Consider the following 19599-nt stretch of genomic DNA (forward strand, 5'->3'; position numbering starts at 1 on the left):
ATTATCGCTACAGCAGCATCACACGCACATACCTGCTCTGCGACGTCGCTGTGATCGGCGAACCGCCTCCTTTCTGAGGGGGCGGTTCGTTCAGCGTCACAGCGACATCACAGCAGCGTCACTGAACCGCCGCTCAATCAAATAGGAGGGGAGGAGATGAGCGGCCGGAACATGCCGCCCACCTCCTTCCTTCCTCCTTTTCAGGTGGACGGAGGTAAGGTGATGTTTGTCGTTCCAGCGGCGTCACACATAGCGATGCGTGCTGCCGCAGGAACGACAAACAACATCGTTACTGCAGCAGCAACGATAATTGGGAAGAGGGGGGCATGTCACCGATGAGCGATTTTGAACGTTTTTGCTACGATTCAAAATCGCTCATAGGAGTCACACACAACGAGATCGCTACAGCGGCCAGATGTGCGTCACAAATTCCATGACCCCAGTGAGATCGCTTTAGTGATCTCGTAGCGTGTAAACTCACCTTTATTCTCCTGGAACAATTTCAAAGGTTTTGTTTATTACTAAAAAGAATAACATATATATATATATATTTATATATATATATATATATATATATATATATATCGGTATAGATATGTGTATGTATACAGTTAGGTCCAGAAATATTTGGACAGTGACACAATTTTCGCGAGTTGGGCTCTGCATGCCACCACATTGGATTTGAAATGAAACCTCTACAACAGAATTCAAGTGCAGATTGTAACGTTTAATTTGAAGGTTTGAACAAAAATATCTGATAGAAATTGTAGGAATTGTACACATTTCTTTACAAACACTCCACATTTTAGGAGGTCAAAAGTAATTGGACAAATAAACCAAACCCAAACAAAATATTTTTATTTTCAATATTTTGTTGCAAATCCTTTGGAGGCAATCACTGCCTTAAGTCTGGAACCCATGGACATCACCAAACGCTGGGTTTCGTCCTTCTTAATGCTTTGCCAGGCCTTTACATCTGCAGCCTTCAGGTCTTGCTTGTTTGTGGGTCTTTCCGTCTTAAGTCTGGATTTGAGCAAGTGAAATGCATGCTCAATTGGGTTAAGATCTGGTGATTGACTTGGCCATTGCAGAATGTTCCACTTTTTTGCACTCATGAACTCCTGGGTAGCTTTGGCTGTATGCTTGGGGTCATTGTCCATCTGTACTATGAAGCGCCGTCCGATCAACTTTGCGGCATTTGGCTGAATCTGGGCTGAAAGTATATCCCGGTACACTTCAGAATTCATCTGGCTACTCTTGTCTGCTGTTATGTCATCAATAAACACAAGTGACCCAGTGCCATTGAAAGCCATGCATGCCCATGCCATCACGTTGCCTCCACCATGTTTTACAGAGGATGTGGTGTGCCTTGGATCATGTGCCGTTCCCTTTCTTCTCCAAACTTTTTTCTTCCCATCATTCTGGTACAGGTTGATCTTTGTCTCATCTGTCCATAGAATACTTTTCCAGAACTGAGCTGGCTTCATGAGGTGTTTTTCAGCAAATTTAACTCTGGCCTGTCTATTTTTGGAATTGATGAATGGTTTGCATCTAGATGTGAACCCTTTGTATTTACTTTCATGGAGTCTTCTCTTTACTGTTGACTTAGAGACAGATACACCTACTTCACTGAGAGTGTTCTGGACTTCAGTTGATGTTGTGAACGGGTTCTTCTTCACCAAAGAAAGTATGCGGCGATCATCCACCACTGTTGTCATCCGTAGACACCCAGGCCTTTTTGAGTTCCCAAGCTCACCAGTCAATTCCTTTTTTCTCAGAATGTACCCGACTGTTGATTTTGCTACTCCAAGCATGTCTGCTATCTCTCTGATGGATTTTTTCTTTTTTTTCAGCCTCAGGATGTTCTGCTTCACCTCAATTGAGAGTTCCTTAGACCGCATGTTGTCTGGTCACAGCAACAGCTTCCAAATGCAAAACCACACACCTGTAATCAACCCCAGACCTTTTAACTACTTCATTGATTACAGGTTAACGAGGGAGATGCCTTCAGAGTTAATTGCAGCCCTTAGAGTCCCTTGTCCAATTACTTTTGGTCCCTTGAAAAAGAGGAGGCTATGCATTACAGAGCTATGATTCCTAAACCCTTTCTCCGATTTGGTTGTGAAAACTCTCATACTGCAGCTGGGAATGTGCACTTTCAGCCCATATTATATATATAATTGTATTTCTGAACATGTTTTCGTAAACAGCTAAAATAACAAAACTTGTGTCACTGTCCAAATATTTCTGGACCTAACTGTATATATATATATATATATATATATATATATATATATCCCCTGGTAATGTATGAATAAATTGACAACTGGGTTTTACAATTTCTTTGCCAATGAGGCATATCCCTATACATTTTAACACTGTCAAATGAGTGCTGCTGACAGTTGTAAACCATGTAGCGATGCATTATATGTCAAGAGTAATGGCAATGCCCAGTTTTTAATTTATTTATATATTTCTAGTAGGGATCACAGAGGAATGATGCAACAGAAAGAGGAGAGTTGCTCCAGTTTATTTTCATGCAGAATACAGGTATTTGCTCAAAAAACAGGAACACTAACAGATTTACTTTAATTGAAAAAGAGAATATACACAGTTGGTTGTATTAAGAAAGTAGAGTATGTCAAGTGGTGCATTTCTTTAAAAGTGACTGTGCAAGATAAGGGAAATGATCCCTTCTGTTGCTCTGGAAAACAGCATCTGAATGCTAATTGACATCAAGAACTTCATCATGAGCTTGTAGCAACAAATTGTTATTCATGATTAATACCAGATGGCTAAGGTTCTTGGAGCTACAGGACTCCAGCAGCCAAAGTGTTATTGATGTTGGTCATAACAGCGATTTTTGGCAAAGCAAATGAGGTTAATACGGTTGGCACAGAAAGTAAAACTCTGATATGGAACACTTCATCGAAAAAGAGAACTCACAAATACAATTAGCAGATATGGCCAGGAATTAGAAAAGAAGTGTTAAATGGATTCTTTTGGACTGTATGTATAACAATACAATTATTTCACTCTTTAATGGAAATATGTCAACAGGTTTTTGCTAATCAATCTGAGTTGAAAACCAAAAGAATTGTCCAAACTGTGCCAAATCAAATATACTAATAGTAGTCAAAAATACAATTACTTAGCGGCAGCCTATCAAGAAAAACTATACATACCATATATAGTTTAGAAACATATAGGTTAATTAATAATATGCTCATAGAGATGGTCTTAAAAGGAATCTGTCAGCAGTTTTTTGCTGTGTAATCTGAAGACAGGATACTGTAGGGCAGGGGTCTCAAACTTGTCTGGGTATATGTATATGTATATGTATATATATATATATATATATATATATATATATATATATATATATAAATTGAATTGAGAACCACATTCTTTGCAGGACAAAGTGACATTTTTAGTGATACCATATTATTTTTCTATACACCTCTCTGATTGGCCAGCAGCTGATATTTTTATAGCTGTGCAGAGAGCTTGTATTAACTTAGTACCAGCAATAAATATCAATTGAATATACCTTCCTGGACGCACAATCAAGTGAAATAAAGCAATGATGTCAGCGTCCCCCTGGTCTGGGTCGCGATCATCAAGGGTTCTATGGTGCCTACGGGCCACTTGAAGCAGCCCCAGCTGCCAGTATTAGACCCCTGCTATAGGGAATAACACAAAGATTTTAGAAATGCATATCTTTTCACACTGTGTGCAGTTGTTTACCTGCAATGTATGCTTTAGCTTCAAGAAATTGTCATTGCCAGACTAGCTTATCTAGAGGTCAGCTAGTCTAGCATGCCCCCTGCTGTGATTAGCACCTTTCTGTCTATAGGAATGTACATACAGAGCTTGATGTGGGTGGGGGAAGCTTTCTGAGCTCTGTCTCTGATTCTGCTTCATATACCTAATTTAACAGTAACTATGCAAAGAATACTTTGCCAGAGGCTGAGTAAACCTTGCAAAGGCAATTATTGAAAAATATGGGGAATGTTTTAGTTATGCAAGATAGGTTTCGCCTTTGCAGATTCTCACTTCTACGGTCTTCTTCAGGACATCCCATCATGTCTCACTTCTGCGGTCTTCTTGAGGACATCCCATCATGGTGCTCTTAAAAATACCAGTCTCAACATAATGTACAAGAATAAAATTATCTGTCCTACTGCAACACTGCTCCCCCTTAGGAACTGTAACCATCACACTTTACTTTCATTAGCTATAACCACCTATAACCACCTGACCCGCTGCACTTATTGGCTATAACAACCCCATATTTTTTGTTTTTTTAATTTTTGGCATCAGCTTGGGAAAAGTTCTTATGTGTTCCAGCATAACTGGGATCTTTAAAGACATGGTTTGAAGAGTTGGGTGTGAAGCATTCAAGTACTTTGCACATAATCCTGACTTCAACCCATTAAGCACCATACAGTGAGGAAAATAGGTATTTGATACACTGCCAATTTTGCAAGTTTTTCCACCTACAAAGAATAGAGAGGTCTGTAATTTTTATCATAGGTAAAGTTCAACTGTGAAACACAGAATCCCCAAAAAATCTAGAAAATCCCATTGTATGATTCTTTTTTTAATATTTAATTTGCATTTTATTGCATGAAATTATTCTTTGATACAATAGAAAAACAGCACCTAATATTTCGTACAGAAACCTTTGTTTGCAATTACACAGGTCTGACGTTTCTTGTAGTACTTGACCAAGTTTGCACACACTGCAACAGGGATTTTGGCCCACTAATCTACACAGATCTTCTCCAGATCTTTTAGGTTTCGGGGCTATTACTGGGCAACATTAAGTTTCAGCTCCACCAAAAGATTTTCTATTGCTTTCTGGTCTGGAGACTGGCTAGGCCACTCCAGGACCCTGAAATGCAGAGCCACCCTGGCTGTGTGTTTCGGGTCATTGTCATGTCGGAAGACTCAGCCAAGACCTATTTTCAGTGCTCTTACTGAGGGAAAGAGCTTGTTGGCAAAACTATCATGACACATGACCCCATCCACCTTCTCTTCAATATGGTGCAGTCATCCTGTCACATTTTCAGAAAAGCATCCCAAAAGTATGATGTTTCCCCATGCTTCACGGTTGGGACACTGTTCCTGGAGTTGAACTCATCCTTCTTTTTCCTCCAAACATGGTGAGTGAAGTTGATAACAAAAAGTTGTATTTTATCTCATTTGACCACATGACCTTCTCTCATGCCTCCTCTGGATTATCCAGATGGTCTTTGGCAATCTTCAAAAGGGCTTGGACATGTGCTAACATGAGCAGGGGGAGTGTGCGTGCCATGCAGGATTTTATTTCATCATGACGGCATAGTGTGTTGCTAAAGATAATCTTTGAAACTTTGGCCCCAGCTCCCTTCAAGTAATTGACCTGGTCCTCCCATGCAATTTTGGGCTGATTCCTGCCCTTTCTCAGAATCATCCTTACGCTACGAATCGAGATCTTGCATTTAGCGCCAGACTGAGTAAGATTGACAGTCATCTTGTGTTTCTTCCATTTTCTAATAATTGTGCCAACAGTTGTTGCCTTCTCACTAAGCTGCTTGTCCTGTGCCCATCCCAGCCCTGTGCAGGTCTACAATTTTGTCTCTGGTATCCTAAGACAGTTCTATAATGTTTGCCATAATTCCCTTTGAATATTGGTGAAAGCAATGACATTTTGGTGAAATTTTATCATGATTTCTGTAAATTCCTTTAAAAGTGTGTCACTTTTACCATGAAATTACCAAATTCTCAGTAAAATTTAACACATCAATAAGTAAAACCACAGCTCCATAAGCAGGAGCATTAACAGTGAAGTACAGTTGAGCTCTGCTGGAAATTCAACACAGACTTAGCCAGCTGCTAGCACAACTCAGCAGTGCTCCACCCTTTGTTGCCCTGCTACTTATGGACCCAAATTAGTCAATGTAAAATAGGTAGTCACATATTTATACATAGTGTATTTTCAGACAAATTGCTTTTTTAACTCATAGAGGTGAAGTAACTCAGGAAACACATAGGAGATCAGAGGCATGGGGCTTGCAGCACTGAGAAGAAGCAGGGTGCTGCTGGTAAATGTACTTTTAACAGACATATAAAAGTAAACATCTATATAGCTTTGTGAAGCTTGAAACACATAGGTACAGAAGAAAATAAGACACAATGGTTCAAGAAGGAAACTTTGTGTGGGGATTAATTTGTAAAACCGTTTTGCAGATACTGTGCGGTTGAAACAAATTGCCATTCTGGAAATGACTCTTTAATATGTGATACATTTTACAAAAAGACAAATTGATCATTTTACATTACATTCTTAATTCCTTACACCTATTGTTTTATTGTTTGCAGGTCAGAACATGGATTTTAACTGTAGGCTATACAACAGCTTTTGGGGCAATGTTTGCAAAAACATGGAGAGTTCATGCCATTTTTAAGAATGTAAAAATGAAGAAAAAGGTGAGATTATTCATGACCTTTATGATCCAGCATAATGGTTTGTTGCAAATGTGGTGATTAATGCATGTTGCTTCCGTTCTTTGCATTGCATTAGAACTTCTAGTCATCTTTTCATTGTTGCTATTTAAATAACATTCATGTTCTGTCTAGTTAGATCACAAAAATCCTGAAACTATTAAAAGGTCTTATCTTATCTTTTCATAAATTAATACAGAATTACCACCAACCAAATTTGTATTTTCGTTATTTTGGTATTCTTTAAAAAAATCTGGAAAAATGTTTTGGCATGTAGATTTACACAAAAGGTGAATTTATAAATTTATAGTCTTAAAACCCTTCTTGATTACCTAATGTATGATCGCATAAAAAGGTTTTTAATTTGAAGGACATGGTTTTTTTGTAAACTGATTTCATTGGGCTGTATAATAGGCAAGTTCAGCATCATGCAAAGTAGTAGAAAAACAGGGATTGCTATAGGGAAACTATTAGGTACCCTAAGTATTGGAATAAAGAAGTTAGTGGGTACATCTTTCCAGTGCAAAGGACCATTCTCTTAGAGCAGTCAATCAAATGGTTCTTAGCACTTACGTTTCAAAGACATTCTGTGTATTGCTACCGTTGTTGTATGTCAAAGAGAAGGTTTGAATCTTAATTTTAGATCCAGGGACTATTTTACTGATTGCTCTAAGTATTGGATACTAATATTATTGGTACATGTGTATATAAATTATATAAACATTATTCACAAAAAGTTAGGAATAGTTGGCATTTGGGTGAAATTTCAGGATGATCCTAAAATGACCTCTAACCTTTTCAGGTGAACATAATGTGACCTTATGTAAAGTTTTGAAGGCACATGTCCAACTGTTCATTATTTCAGTACTTTTTGCATAACTTGCTGTTCTTTAACAAGATGTTTAACGGCAAAATTCATAACAGATGTTTGATCCATGAATGACCCAATACATTTTGGTTTTCGATTAGAACTGGTATTTAAACAGTCTTCCTCATCTTGCTATTCAAATTTTGAAGTCATGACACCAAGACGATACCTAACAATTGATCAACAGTACCTCGCCATTGCACGGCTTCAAGCAGGAAATTCTGAGACAGAAATGGCCACTGAGCTTACTGTGTCACAGAGTGTCATCAGCTGGTTGCAAAAGAGATACAGAGAGACTTGAAAAGTCACAGAAAGGCTTAGAAGTGGACAGACTTTAGCCACATACAGTACTGTTGATGAACTGTTAGGTGTTGTTTTGGCCTCATGATGTCAAAATGTGAACAGCACAATGAGGCGGACTGTTTAAATACCAAATCTATTTGAATCTCAAAATTTATTGGCAATATGATCCATGAATCACTTTTGTTGTCAGCGGTTTCGACATGAATGGCTGTGTGTAGAGTTATTTACAGGGCACACCAAATTTACCCTGTTATACAAGCTGTACACTGACTACTTTACATTGTATCAAAATGTCATATTTTCAGTGTTGTCCCATGAAAATATATATTAAAATATTTGCAAAAATGTCAGGGGTGTATTTACTTTTGTGATATACTGTAACAATAATAATAATAAGAAGAGAAGAAAAATGTGTATTTCTGGTAACTCCTGAGTGTTTATTTATATCAACCTACCACTACCTTAAGGTAAAAGTAAGGTAATGGCACTCTTTCTTGCAACCTCCCACGCCCACAAAAAGAAACCCCAAAAGGAACTGTGAGCCCTCAAGCTTACATTTAGGAAAAATATAACAAACAGATTAGCATGGATATGGTTATTTTTTTTTTTTATTTCTTATCGCTTTTCATTCAGATCCTAGACCTGATTCAAATCTTCACACAACCCACTTATAAGTAAATCAGATCTCAAATAAGACTCAAAAAATCATTTAGACCTTCACTAGACCCTTAATATTAATTCAGACCCCAACATTCATTCAGAACTGCTATCTATAATCCCTGAAGGAAAATTTCCTCGGGATTTTGTGTTAAGCTGGAAGCCTTTGAGACCGCTTGCTCACATGACTACCATTGTGATGCACTCTCTGAGCAGCTTTTCATAATCTAAAGGGTAACAGTTTACTGTCCACTTCCAATCTTAGGTGATGAGATTAGACATAGTGTCTCCTGCTTTGCTAAGTAATATCAGTATATCAATACAGGTTTCAGCAGCCAGAATAGCAATGATACATGAAACCTTGAAAACTTAATTGACATACATCAGCTAAACAGTACGCCTACAGTATGCAAAAATCAGTGCTAACATATTCCCTAAATAGAATCATGACAAAAATGTCTAAAGTAGGGAGCGCAATACTGGACAACCACTGCTTGATAATTTCAGGACCCCGTGAAAATAAAACCTTTAAATTCTCACCTCCAGTGACACTTGCAAAGTCAGAGCTGCTGTACTCATTGGGTTATATGTAGAGATGGGCAGACCCGAATTGTAAAAGTCCAGATCCGTGCGGTTTCAAAGTTTCCTGGCTGCCGGACCTGGGTCCGGGATTCCAGCTGCTTGATCCGGATCCGGCACTCGAGAAGTTAAAAAATAAATAAATAAAAAATACAGAATATAAGAATGACGCAAGAGCCTCATTCTTACAGAGGCTCCGTTGCAGCTGTACACTGCTCCCGCGCAGCTGTATGCTGCTCCTGCGGCTTCTGCTCATCATTGCTCATCCCTATGCACTCAGCACTGCTTTCCCCGCTGACCGGTCGGCCTAGCCTCTGTGATTGGTTGCAGTCAGACATGCCCACAGTCTGTGTGACCATGTCTGACTGCAATCAGTCATCGCTCATTGCCGCTCATTCATTCTCTCCGTGGAGTGCACAGAAAGTGGTCATGTTCTGTAACAGAGATGTAGCAGAGCTGGAATCACCATGGGACCTCATGTGGATTACGTCAGATTTGAATGGTGATAAGGGGGTTAATAAAGTGGTGAAAAAGGGGTAGGTTTTTGTATTTTATTCCAAATAAAGGATTTTTTTGGTGTTTGTGTCTATTTACTTTCACTGTCAGATTAGTAATGAGGGGGTATCTCATAGACTCCTGCCATCACTAACCTAGGGCTTAGTGACAGCTGCGGGCTGTTATTAACCCCTTATTTTCCCGATTACCATTGCACCAGGGCAATTGAGAAGAGCCGTGTAAAACATTGGGCTTGTTGCATCTAATGGCTGTAGGTTGCTATTTTTAGGCTTGAGGGGCGGCCAATAACCGTGGCCCTCCCCAGTCTGAGAACACCAACTCCAAGCTGTCGGGCTTTATCTTGGCTGGGTATCAACATTTGGGGAACCGCACGCTGTTTTCTTTTAAATATTTCTTTAAATAATTTAAAAAAAAGCTGCATGCGGTTCCTCTTATTTTGATACACAGCCAAGATGAGCACAGGGCTGGGGCTGCAGCCTGTGGCCGTGGCTTTATCTGTGCCGGTATCATAATATGGGGGACCCTACACCATTTTTTTTATTTATTTATTTTTACTGTACGGGTAGAGTCATACTGACATATGACTCGCATGAGTGCACTCGGCCTCATGTAAAACAATGCTGTCGCTCACATCTGCAAGTTTTTCCTCAGCCCTAATCGGAATGAGGAAAAAAAATTGCATCATGATGTGATTGTGACCGGTGTTACACTTGTGTGTGACTTGCATGAGTATTGAGTCGCATCACCTTGCATGGCCTGCCACTCTCCAGACATTAGCATGCAGCTGCATATAAATACATGCAGATGCACGCTCCTGTCCAGAGAGTGGCAGGTCATGCCAGGTGATATGACTCAATACTCGAGCGAGTCACACGCATGTGTAACACCGGCCTGTCTGCGAGTCTCCTATCACTCGCACCCATAAAAGTCTATGGGTGTGAGAGAAACATCGAACTGCACTCGGATGTTATCAAAGTGCAGAGCGATATACGCACAGACTGACAATGGAGGAGATGGGGGGATTAATCTCTCCCTCTCCTCCACAACTGTGCCTCAATCGCAGGATCGGGTTACAGTCGCATGACAATTGGACCATGCTCGCAACAGAACCTGAGCCGAGGGTCAATTAGCATGTCGCATCTGATGCTTTGGTAACTGATGCCATATGCTAGTATGAGCCTGGCTTACGATATAGACGAACATAGTGCCTGTGAATGGAAGCAGTCAGCTGACATGCTGCCACTCAGTGTGGGGGCGCAGCTGACTGCAACCAATCACAGGCCCTGGTGTGTGGGGAAAGCAGTGTATGTTCAAAGAAGGCTGCTCTAGAAGTGAATGTGTGACCTTTAAGCAGCTTGCTGCCATGACACAGCATTGGTGAGTACAGCGCATCCACTCCTATCTCCCTATCCTTTTTACCATCATTTTTAATCTCTGGTTTCTGATCCCCATAGACTTATATAGGGACTAGATTCCGGATCGGAACCGGGTTTTACAAAAAAAAAGGTAATAGGGACTCGCCGGTCCCAGTTTTCTTTGAGTCCGCCCAGCTCTAGTCATATGGCATTTTTTGTCATGGTTCTATCATAGCCAATTAAGCTGGTGTCACACTAAACGACAGCGACAACGACGTCGCTGTTACGTCACCATTTTCGGTGACGTAACAGCGACCTTGTAAGTCGCTGTTATGATCGCTGCTTAGCTGTCAAACACAGCAGAAGCAGCGATCATAAGGTCGCTGTGTTACATGTTCAGAGAGCAGGGAGCCGCGCTTAGCGCTGGCTCCTTGCTCTCCTGCAGCACACATCGGGTTAATTAACCCGATGTGTGCTGCAGCTACATGTCACAGTTCAGAGAGCAGGGAGCCGCGCTTAGCGCTGGCTCCTTGCTCTCCTGCAGCACACATCGGGTTAATTAACCCGATGTGTGCTGCAGCTACATGTCACAGTTCAGAGAGCAGGGAGCCGCGCTTAGCGCTGGCTCCTTGCTCTCCTGCAGCACACATCGGGTTAATTAACCCGATGTGTGCTGCAGCTACATGTCACAGTGCAGAGAGCAGGGAGCCGCGCGCACTGCTTAGCGCTGGCTCCTTGCTCTCCTTGCTACAGTATACATCGGGTTAATTACCCGATGCATACTGCAGCCACATGTCACAGTGCAGGAGCCGGCACTGGCAGCAAGAGCGGAGGCTGGTAACCAGCGTAAACATCGGGTAACCAGGGAAAGGTCTTCCCTTGGTTACCCGATGTTTACGCTGGTTACAGCTTACCGCAGCTGCCAGTGCCGGCTCCTGATCGCTTCATTTCGTCGCTCTCTCGCTGTCACACACAGCGATGTGTGTGTCACAGCGGGAGAGTGACGACCAAAAAATGAAGCTGGACATTCAGCAACGACCGGCGACCTCACAGCAGGGGCCAGGTCGTTGCTGGATGTCACACACAGCGACAGCGACGGGACGTCGCTGCAACGTCACAGAAAATGGTGACGTAGCAGCGACGTCGTTGTCGTCGTCGTTATGTGTGACACCAGCTTTAGGCTGTAGCTTATTAATATATAATTAAAGCTTGTTTGCTGTAGCCAATCAGCAACCCTGATTGCCTACAGCAGACCTCACTGGAGACAGTGGTTCCAATGTCGTTGGCTTAGCACCACCGCTGAAAGTGAGTATCCATTGTTTTTATTTTACATGGTGCCCTGAAGTGATTAAGTAAGTGATGTCCAGTAGTAGACAACCCTTTTAACTTTTACATACCATCCACTATTTAGTTAGATTACCTGCTCCCATGTAAGCCTGACGAACTTTCAAGAAACAATGGCAAATATTACTTGCATAAAACCATTATGCAAGAGTATGGATATTGCATAACAAACAAATCCTAAACAGAATTTATTTAAGCAGTAAATCCTCTAACAATCTCAATATGCATAATACAATGCTTATGCATAATACCTGCTCTGGTGGGGATAATGACACGGTAACATTTACACAAAACTATTATTTATTACAGTATTTCTTATTCACAAAGGCAAGATTTGTGGGAAAAGACAAGATTTTGTAAAAGACACACATGTATATATATATATATATATATATATACAGAGAGAGAGATATGTATATCTGTCTATACAGATGGAAATATGTATATGGAGATAGATATATAAATATATAATATACATGCATGAGGACAATAAAAAATATATATAATGTAGAGTAGGCCTTGACATAGGATTTATTTGAAGAGTAGATCATTTTTGTCAGCAGTAAACATATTTCACAAAATGGAACATATGGCTGTTATGGCTTAAAATGATTCATCAATTTTAGACGATTTTTTTTCAGAAGCGTACAACAATGGCATCTGAACTAGAGGCGATGCCCCAGGCCTACTTTGATTGCAGAGCTCAGTAGACATTGCTCTGTGTAAAATCTAGAACATGTTTCATAGAACAGTGACATAGCCTGTGGAGACTGACCTTTAATCTAAATTTAAGACACAGTCAATCATTGTTGGAGTTGATAAGGAATAATAGTGACTTTCTGTTGTTGAAATTAAGTATATCCTTAGTCAACAGACTAGGAGCATCACAGTAGGGGCTGATTGACATTTAGATGTTTTAAACTGAAAAACAGGAAAATTTGTAAAGAGAAAATAATATAAATAATTAAATTGGGTCTGGTTGTGGCTCACAGCCAGTCATAATCTATTTTTACATTGGCCTAATTTTGGTCAGTATTTGTAAGTCAAAACCAGGAGTAAAACCTAAACAGATGTTCAAGAATGTCCATTATTGCCTTTCAATGGTTCAATGTTTGGTTTTGGTTAATAGCTATTAGCCAAAATGTTCCCTTATATAAGTTGCCTTGATGAGATTTTATTATCTCTATATTCTGCAAATCTGTTTTTTTTTTGCTATTTTAGTTATCTTTCTCCACCCAATGTAGGGAAAAAAATATTCTTTAGATAAATTTAGGTATATTCTGTATGTGTAACAGGATAGGTAAAATGTCAGAAATATATATACATTTTATTAATTAATTAAGTAAAAGAGTAGAGGTGAATTAAAGCAAATTATTTAATTGAACCTTCTGATTGATTATAGCCCTGCAAGTTATACTTGTTCAAATGCAATTGGGAAATATAGCAGCTGAAATGGACCCTAAAGACCGCTTTACATGCAGCGACATCACTAAAGCGATGTCGTTGGGGGTCACGGAATTCGTGACGCACATCCGGCCGCTTTAGCGATGTCATTGCGTGTGACACCTACGTGCGATCAAAAAAGGTCGCAAAATCGTTTATTGTTGACATGCTCCCCCTATTCCGAAATATCGTTGCAGCTGCAGGTACGATGTTGTTCGTCGATCCTGCAGCAGCACACATCGCTATGTGTGACACCGCAGGAATGAGGAACCTCACCTTACCTGCGGCCTCCGGCAATGAGGAAGGAAGGAGGTGGGTGGGATGTTACGTCCCGCTCATTTCCACCACTCCCCTTCTATTGGGCGGCCGCTTAGTGACGTCGCTGTGACGCCAAACGAACCGCCCCCATATAATGGAGGCGGTTCGCCGGTCACAGCGACGTCGCTAGGCAGGTAAGTAGTGTGACGGGTCCAAACGATTTTCTGCGCCACGACCAGCGATTTTCCCGTGACGCACAAGCGATGGGGGCAGGTACGCATGCTAGCGATCTCGCTAGCGAGATCGCAGCGTGTAAAGCAGCCTTAAGTGTTAATCAGGAGCTTGGTGGTGGAGGCCCCGACTTTCATTGCCTGCTGTGGTCCTTGCCTGGAATAATGCGGAGCACAAGCCTTCTTCACATATTCTTATGGCTCCCTCTGTCGGATCCCCTGTGCTCCAGCCTGAGTGGCAACTATTGCAATAGGTAATAATGAAAGTATGAAAAATCAAGTAAAGAATGATATTACAAATTAATAAGAAGTCAAGTTGAGTACTTTGGATACAAGCAAGACAGTCAATATCAAAATCAGCAGGAGAAGCAAAGCTATAAACCAATTATTACCCATTATTTATAAATTTGATCCCTTGCCGGATTCTGAAACTGCAGCTTTTATTTCAATGCATTGGATAACACAAGGTGCCTCCACTTGCTTTACACCTTTTTTGTAGACAATTTTAAAAGTATATAGAGATCCAAATTTTGACTATTTATTTGACCACACAACATAAACTGCCCATATCACTGATAAAAAATCGGTATATTATAAACATAATGTTGGAAAACCATACAATACTGGATGTAAAGAGAAGTGGCATAATACTAATTGATTTATAGTGTGGTAAGTCATTGTCATAGATAAAAAAAAACAAGAATACTGTAAGCTCAGTGGACCAAAATTGTAATAACCAATTCCCTTTTGCTGTGCACTCTGCAAATTACATGACATTTATTTGCCAAGTATGCAAGAAAATGATTTATTTGACAGTATATTCTCCTCATGTAATATGAAAATAACTATGGTGCATGTACAGATCAACAAAATGATACTAATGATTAACTGGACAGTGCAGTGCTCTCCATCTGGTTCACAGATGAAAAAAATGGACCATGATTGTACTTAGCATAAACATTGCACTTAATTAATGTTATGTTAACATTTTTATTATTACTAATTGTAGAAGAAAATAGTAGGGAAAGCATAAGTAACAAGGGAGATTAGAATAGGTCCCATTTAATATTTCATAATTTAATAATATACATGTATTTAAACAATGTAGAGGTTTTTCAAAAATGTGTCAATTTCAGGAAATTCAATCATCACTAGTTGTACAGTTCATAATGGTAATCATAAGATTAAGTCAATATTAAAGGATTTATTCTTCACTGTATACTTATTTTACCTGATTTTTTTGGCAACATCAATTTGGGGCAGTGAATAATATATGAGTATCCCAGGCTGTCTACTGGCACTTGTTAGTTGAACCTTCCTCATTAGCTCCTCTAACAGGAATGGTAGGGTTTCCACTCCTCCCACTTGTTATAGGAATGAAGACAGATGCTCGTTCCCCTAAAGAAGATCACAATGCTCTATTAAACATTTGTAGAGAAGACCACTATGTTCCTGTAAACATTTGTAGAGAAGACCACTATGCTTCATTAGACATTTGTAGAGAAGACCACTATTGTTAATGGGGGGACTGGTGGATTAAAATAAAGGTGGTGAATATCCCAATCGCCAGTCGGGGTCCACCGTGCTCCAAGATGGTAAAGGAGCTGCTGGCAACCCGTAGGTCAGGTGGATAATGCAGAGCTGGGTGGCTACGAAATAATATGAGCCTGATCCAAGTTATTCCCCACTTGTGCCAGGAATATTGTGAACCCTGTTAACAGCACAGGGTCCACACACCCAAACCAGGACCTCCCCTCTTAGCACCACAGGAGTCCTGGAGGAGGAGGAGTACACTGTCCATATGAGTAGGGGGCACACCGGGACAGTCTGCACAGCAGCTGCAGCCCTGTTAATTCCACAGGGCTGCTACAACAGGACTGGAATGGCAGGAGGGGAAGCGCGGCACCTGACCCTCACATGCCGAGCCACGAACCTTGGCGTGACAGGCACCGGACGCCTAACTCTGTCTACCACATCCAGAACTAGTGGTTCAGGCCACAATGTGGCTCAATCATGTGCATATGAAGACTGTGCACCATGGTGCGGTCTCCAGGCCCTTTTAACACCTAGGGTTTGCCCCAAAACCAGTGTGAGCCACAATGGCGCCTCCAGGGGCCAAGAGCAAAGTGCCACATCATCAGTGATGTCACCAGTGGCCTATCCGGAACCACCACGTCACCAGTCATCGTCAGATGACCAATGATGGGGGTGCCAGGCCATAGGGGCGGGTCTCCACGAGGCAGTCCGGAGTGGCTACATCATCAGGATATCTGAAGCTGTCCAGGCTATCATGGTCTGCCACCTCATGGACATGACAGTAAAGTCCTTACCGGACTTAGCCTCAGTGCCTGAGCATGCGCAGTAGTCTGAATGACCGAATTAGTGTCAAAAATAAGACTATCAGGCTTAGCATGATCAGTAGACACAACACAGAGCGAAGTCCAAGTACCTGAGCAAAGAGGCTTTTCACATTAAGTGTGGGAGCATGCTCAGTAGCCTGAACTGAGGACTTAGCCTCAGGAATGTAACTTACAAGCTGAGCATTCTCACTAGGTGAACACTTTAAATTGGCTTTGGCTAGGGCAAATCGGCATGCGCATGCACCCTAGCCGCTTCTCCACACTTAGACGTGGAGGAAGAAGCAGCCAGCTGGACAACCCAAGGAACGGCCAAAAATGGCGGCCGGCATCTGGGTATAGCAGGAATCGCAGCACGCTGCTTGCGGCTACGGTGGCGCCGATTTGTAACAACTATGTTCTATTAAACATTTCTAGAGAAGACCACTATGCTCCATCAGACATATATAGAGAAGACCACTATATTCTATTCAACATTTGTAGAGAAGACCACTATGCGCCATCAGAGATTTGTAGTGAAGCCCACTATGCTCTATTAAACATCTGTAGAGAAGACCACTATACTCCATCAGAGATTTGTAGTGAAGCCCACTATGCTTTATTAAACATCTGTAGAGAAGACCACTATGCTCCATTAAGCATTTGTAGAGAAGACCACTATGCTCCATCAGACATTTGTAGAGAAGACCCCTATGCTCCATTACACATTTGTAGAGAAGACCGCTATGCTCTATTAAACATTTGTATGGCGTAGTTACTCAGAGGAACCACACAAACAGGCATAAGATATCCTTCAATAGTTTTTATTAATGAAGAAATAAATAGATAGTGTTTTTTCTGTGCCAGTGATGGATTATTAAGGAAAGACAAAGAGAAAGGAATAATTGCGGTTTTATTATCTATGCATTTCGAAGTCATCCAACTTCTTCAGGATATAGCCATAACAAAGAACTATGTGCATTTTTTCAGATCATAAAGGATCAGAAGCTACTGGTAATAGTCGGTGGAATGTTATTGATTGATCTATGTATTTTGATATGTTGGCAAATAGTTGACCCCTTAAAAAGGACAGTGGAAGAATATAACCTTGAGGTAAGATGCCAATTTTATTCATCACACTTCTACTCATAAAGTCCAAAATTAAATTGCTAGCTTTAACCAGTGCCGAGCACAATTTCTTATTTTCGAAACAGGTCTCAAATTCTTCAGTATGTAGACTAACAAATCAACAGAAATACCAATTCAGAAATAGCCTTAAATTAATCAGGTTCTGTCAGCTCTGCTGCTTTGTCTTTGTCGCATTACCTATAATAGATTAATTTTGGACATCTTCTCTGTATTATTCAGTTCAGCTACTGGTCTAATATAAGGATTAATAAATTAACAACTGAATGTTATCTTGTCAAAAGGGTACATCTCTATAAAGTGAGACATTGATAATGACAGACCTTGTAAGGACATCCTCCCCACCCAAAAAAGTAACACCCAGTTGTCATTTAATTTATACATTTCTAGCAGGAATCACAGAGGAACAGCATAATAGGAACTCTAAGAATAATTGAATTATGGGGAATGTAATTATTTATTAAAAACAGAAATGATGACAATTCCTTTTTAGATGAAAACATTCATAATTTACAATTATTTTAAAGCACCACTTCAGTGTTTCTTTTTATTGCAGCACTAGAGTGTTGCTTTAAATCTAAGTCCCGTCCCCTGTAATATACTCACCTTCAGGCTGCTTCATTTTCTATCACCTCCACTCCTGTTGGTCTCCAGTGATTTATGACCTGCTGTCAATTCTAGTATTTCATGGAGCGTGCCGGACGTCACTCTTTATTACAACCCAATGAGGGTCTCATTCTGGCCTTGTTCTGGATCTCATAGACTTGCATTGGGAGTTTGTGATGTAACTTCTGACTTACGGCCAGTCAGAAGTTACAACATGCCATAGGACCAGAGCGGTGTTGATAAAAGGTGAAGCCACTAGAAGGTTAGTATATAACAGGGGCAGGAGACTTAAGGCCGCTTTACACGCTACGATTTATCTGACGATCTCAGTAGCGATGTGACATGCCCAGATCGTAGTTACGATTTGCCGAGATCGCACATAGGTTAAAAATCATTGATCGTTGACACGTCGTTCATTTTCAAAATATTGTTTGTCATTTGGACCGCAGCCGACATATTGGTACGTTTGACACCCTGCCAACGACGAACAACATCAAAATGACCGTCTTGGTCAAACAATATATCGCTGAATGATGTTACGTCATTTTTGAGATCGTTATGTGTGACCGATAATAAACGACCTATTTGCGATCGTTCGTAGTTGCACGTAGGTGTCACATGCAACAACGTCGCTAACGATGTCGGATGTGCATCACGGAAACTGTGACCCCGTCGACATATCGTCAGATAAATCGTAACGTGTAACGCCGCCTTTAGATTTAAAGTGACGCTCCAGCTCTGAAAAAAAAAATAACTGGAGTGGTTCTTTTAACTCACTTTCATTTGTTGTTTTGTAGTACTAGTTGACATTTTTAGCTCCAAATTGTTTGAAATGACTCATTCGATTCAAGTATTTAATGCAAGTTTAAAAAAAATTGCTTGTTTAGTGTCTTGAACCTTTTTTTGTGGCTTAGAGCCAAAAGTCGCATGTTTTGCAAAATGACACAAAAAATGCACCTAGGTGGGAACTGGAGCGGAGTTGCTCCAAATTTTGCAAAGCGGTATGTGTGAACATCTTCTTATATTGACCATATAATATACTGATAACATATGATGAAAAAACAATTCAGTGAAATAGAAAAATGCCGTAAAAATGACATGCTATCTTTGGTCTATGGGTCATTGAGGTTATGGTGATAACAATATTTAATAAGCTTTTGTATTTTACTATTTTAAAAAAATGTAAAAAAAAGTTGTGTTGCCATTGTCTAAGAGCCATAATTTTTAGTTATTTTTCTGTAGAGTTGTATGGAAGCTTTCTTTATACAAGATGAGCTATTGTTTGTATTGGTATCAATTTGGGGTGCATACAACTTTCTAATCTTTTTTATTCCACTTATTTTTACAAATCAAAGTGATTCTGTCATCTTGATTTTTTTTTCTTTTTGGCAATCACATATGAAATAAATATTATGATACTTAAATATTGTATAAAGGAAATATATGATAACTTTATCTTTTTTAATATT

The 19599-nt window shown here is 40.3% G+C and overlaps 1 protein-coding gene across 1 annotated transcript in view; it reads left to right on the plus strand.

The window, feature by feature from the left end:
* The window catches only part of GABBR2 (gamma-aminobutyric acid type B receptor subunit 2), a 1152522-nt gene that overhangs the window by 842612 nt on the left and 290311 nt on the right, over positions 1–19599 (plus strand). Inside the window, exons 12-13 of the mRNA XM_075314883.1 lie at positions 6367–6474; positions 17369–17491. Of these exons, the coding sequence (XP_075170998.1) occupies positions 6367–6474; positions 17369–17491 (231 nt within the window). The remainder of the gene's footprint in view (positions 1–6366; positions 6475–17368; positions 17492–19599) is intronic.

This window comes from Anomaloglossus baeobatrachus, chromosome 6 (genome assembly GCF_048569485.1).
Source record: "Anomaloglossus baeobatrachus isolate aAnoBae1 chromosome 6, aAnoBae1.hap1, whole genome shotgun sequence".
NCBI classification, from domain to species: domain Eukaryota; kingdom Metazoa; phylum Chordata; class Amphibia; order Anura; family Aromobatidae; genus Anomaloglossus; species Anomaloglossus baeobatrachus.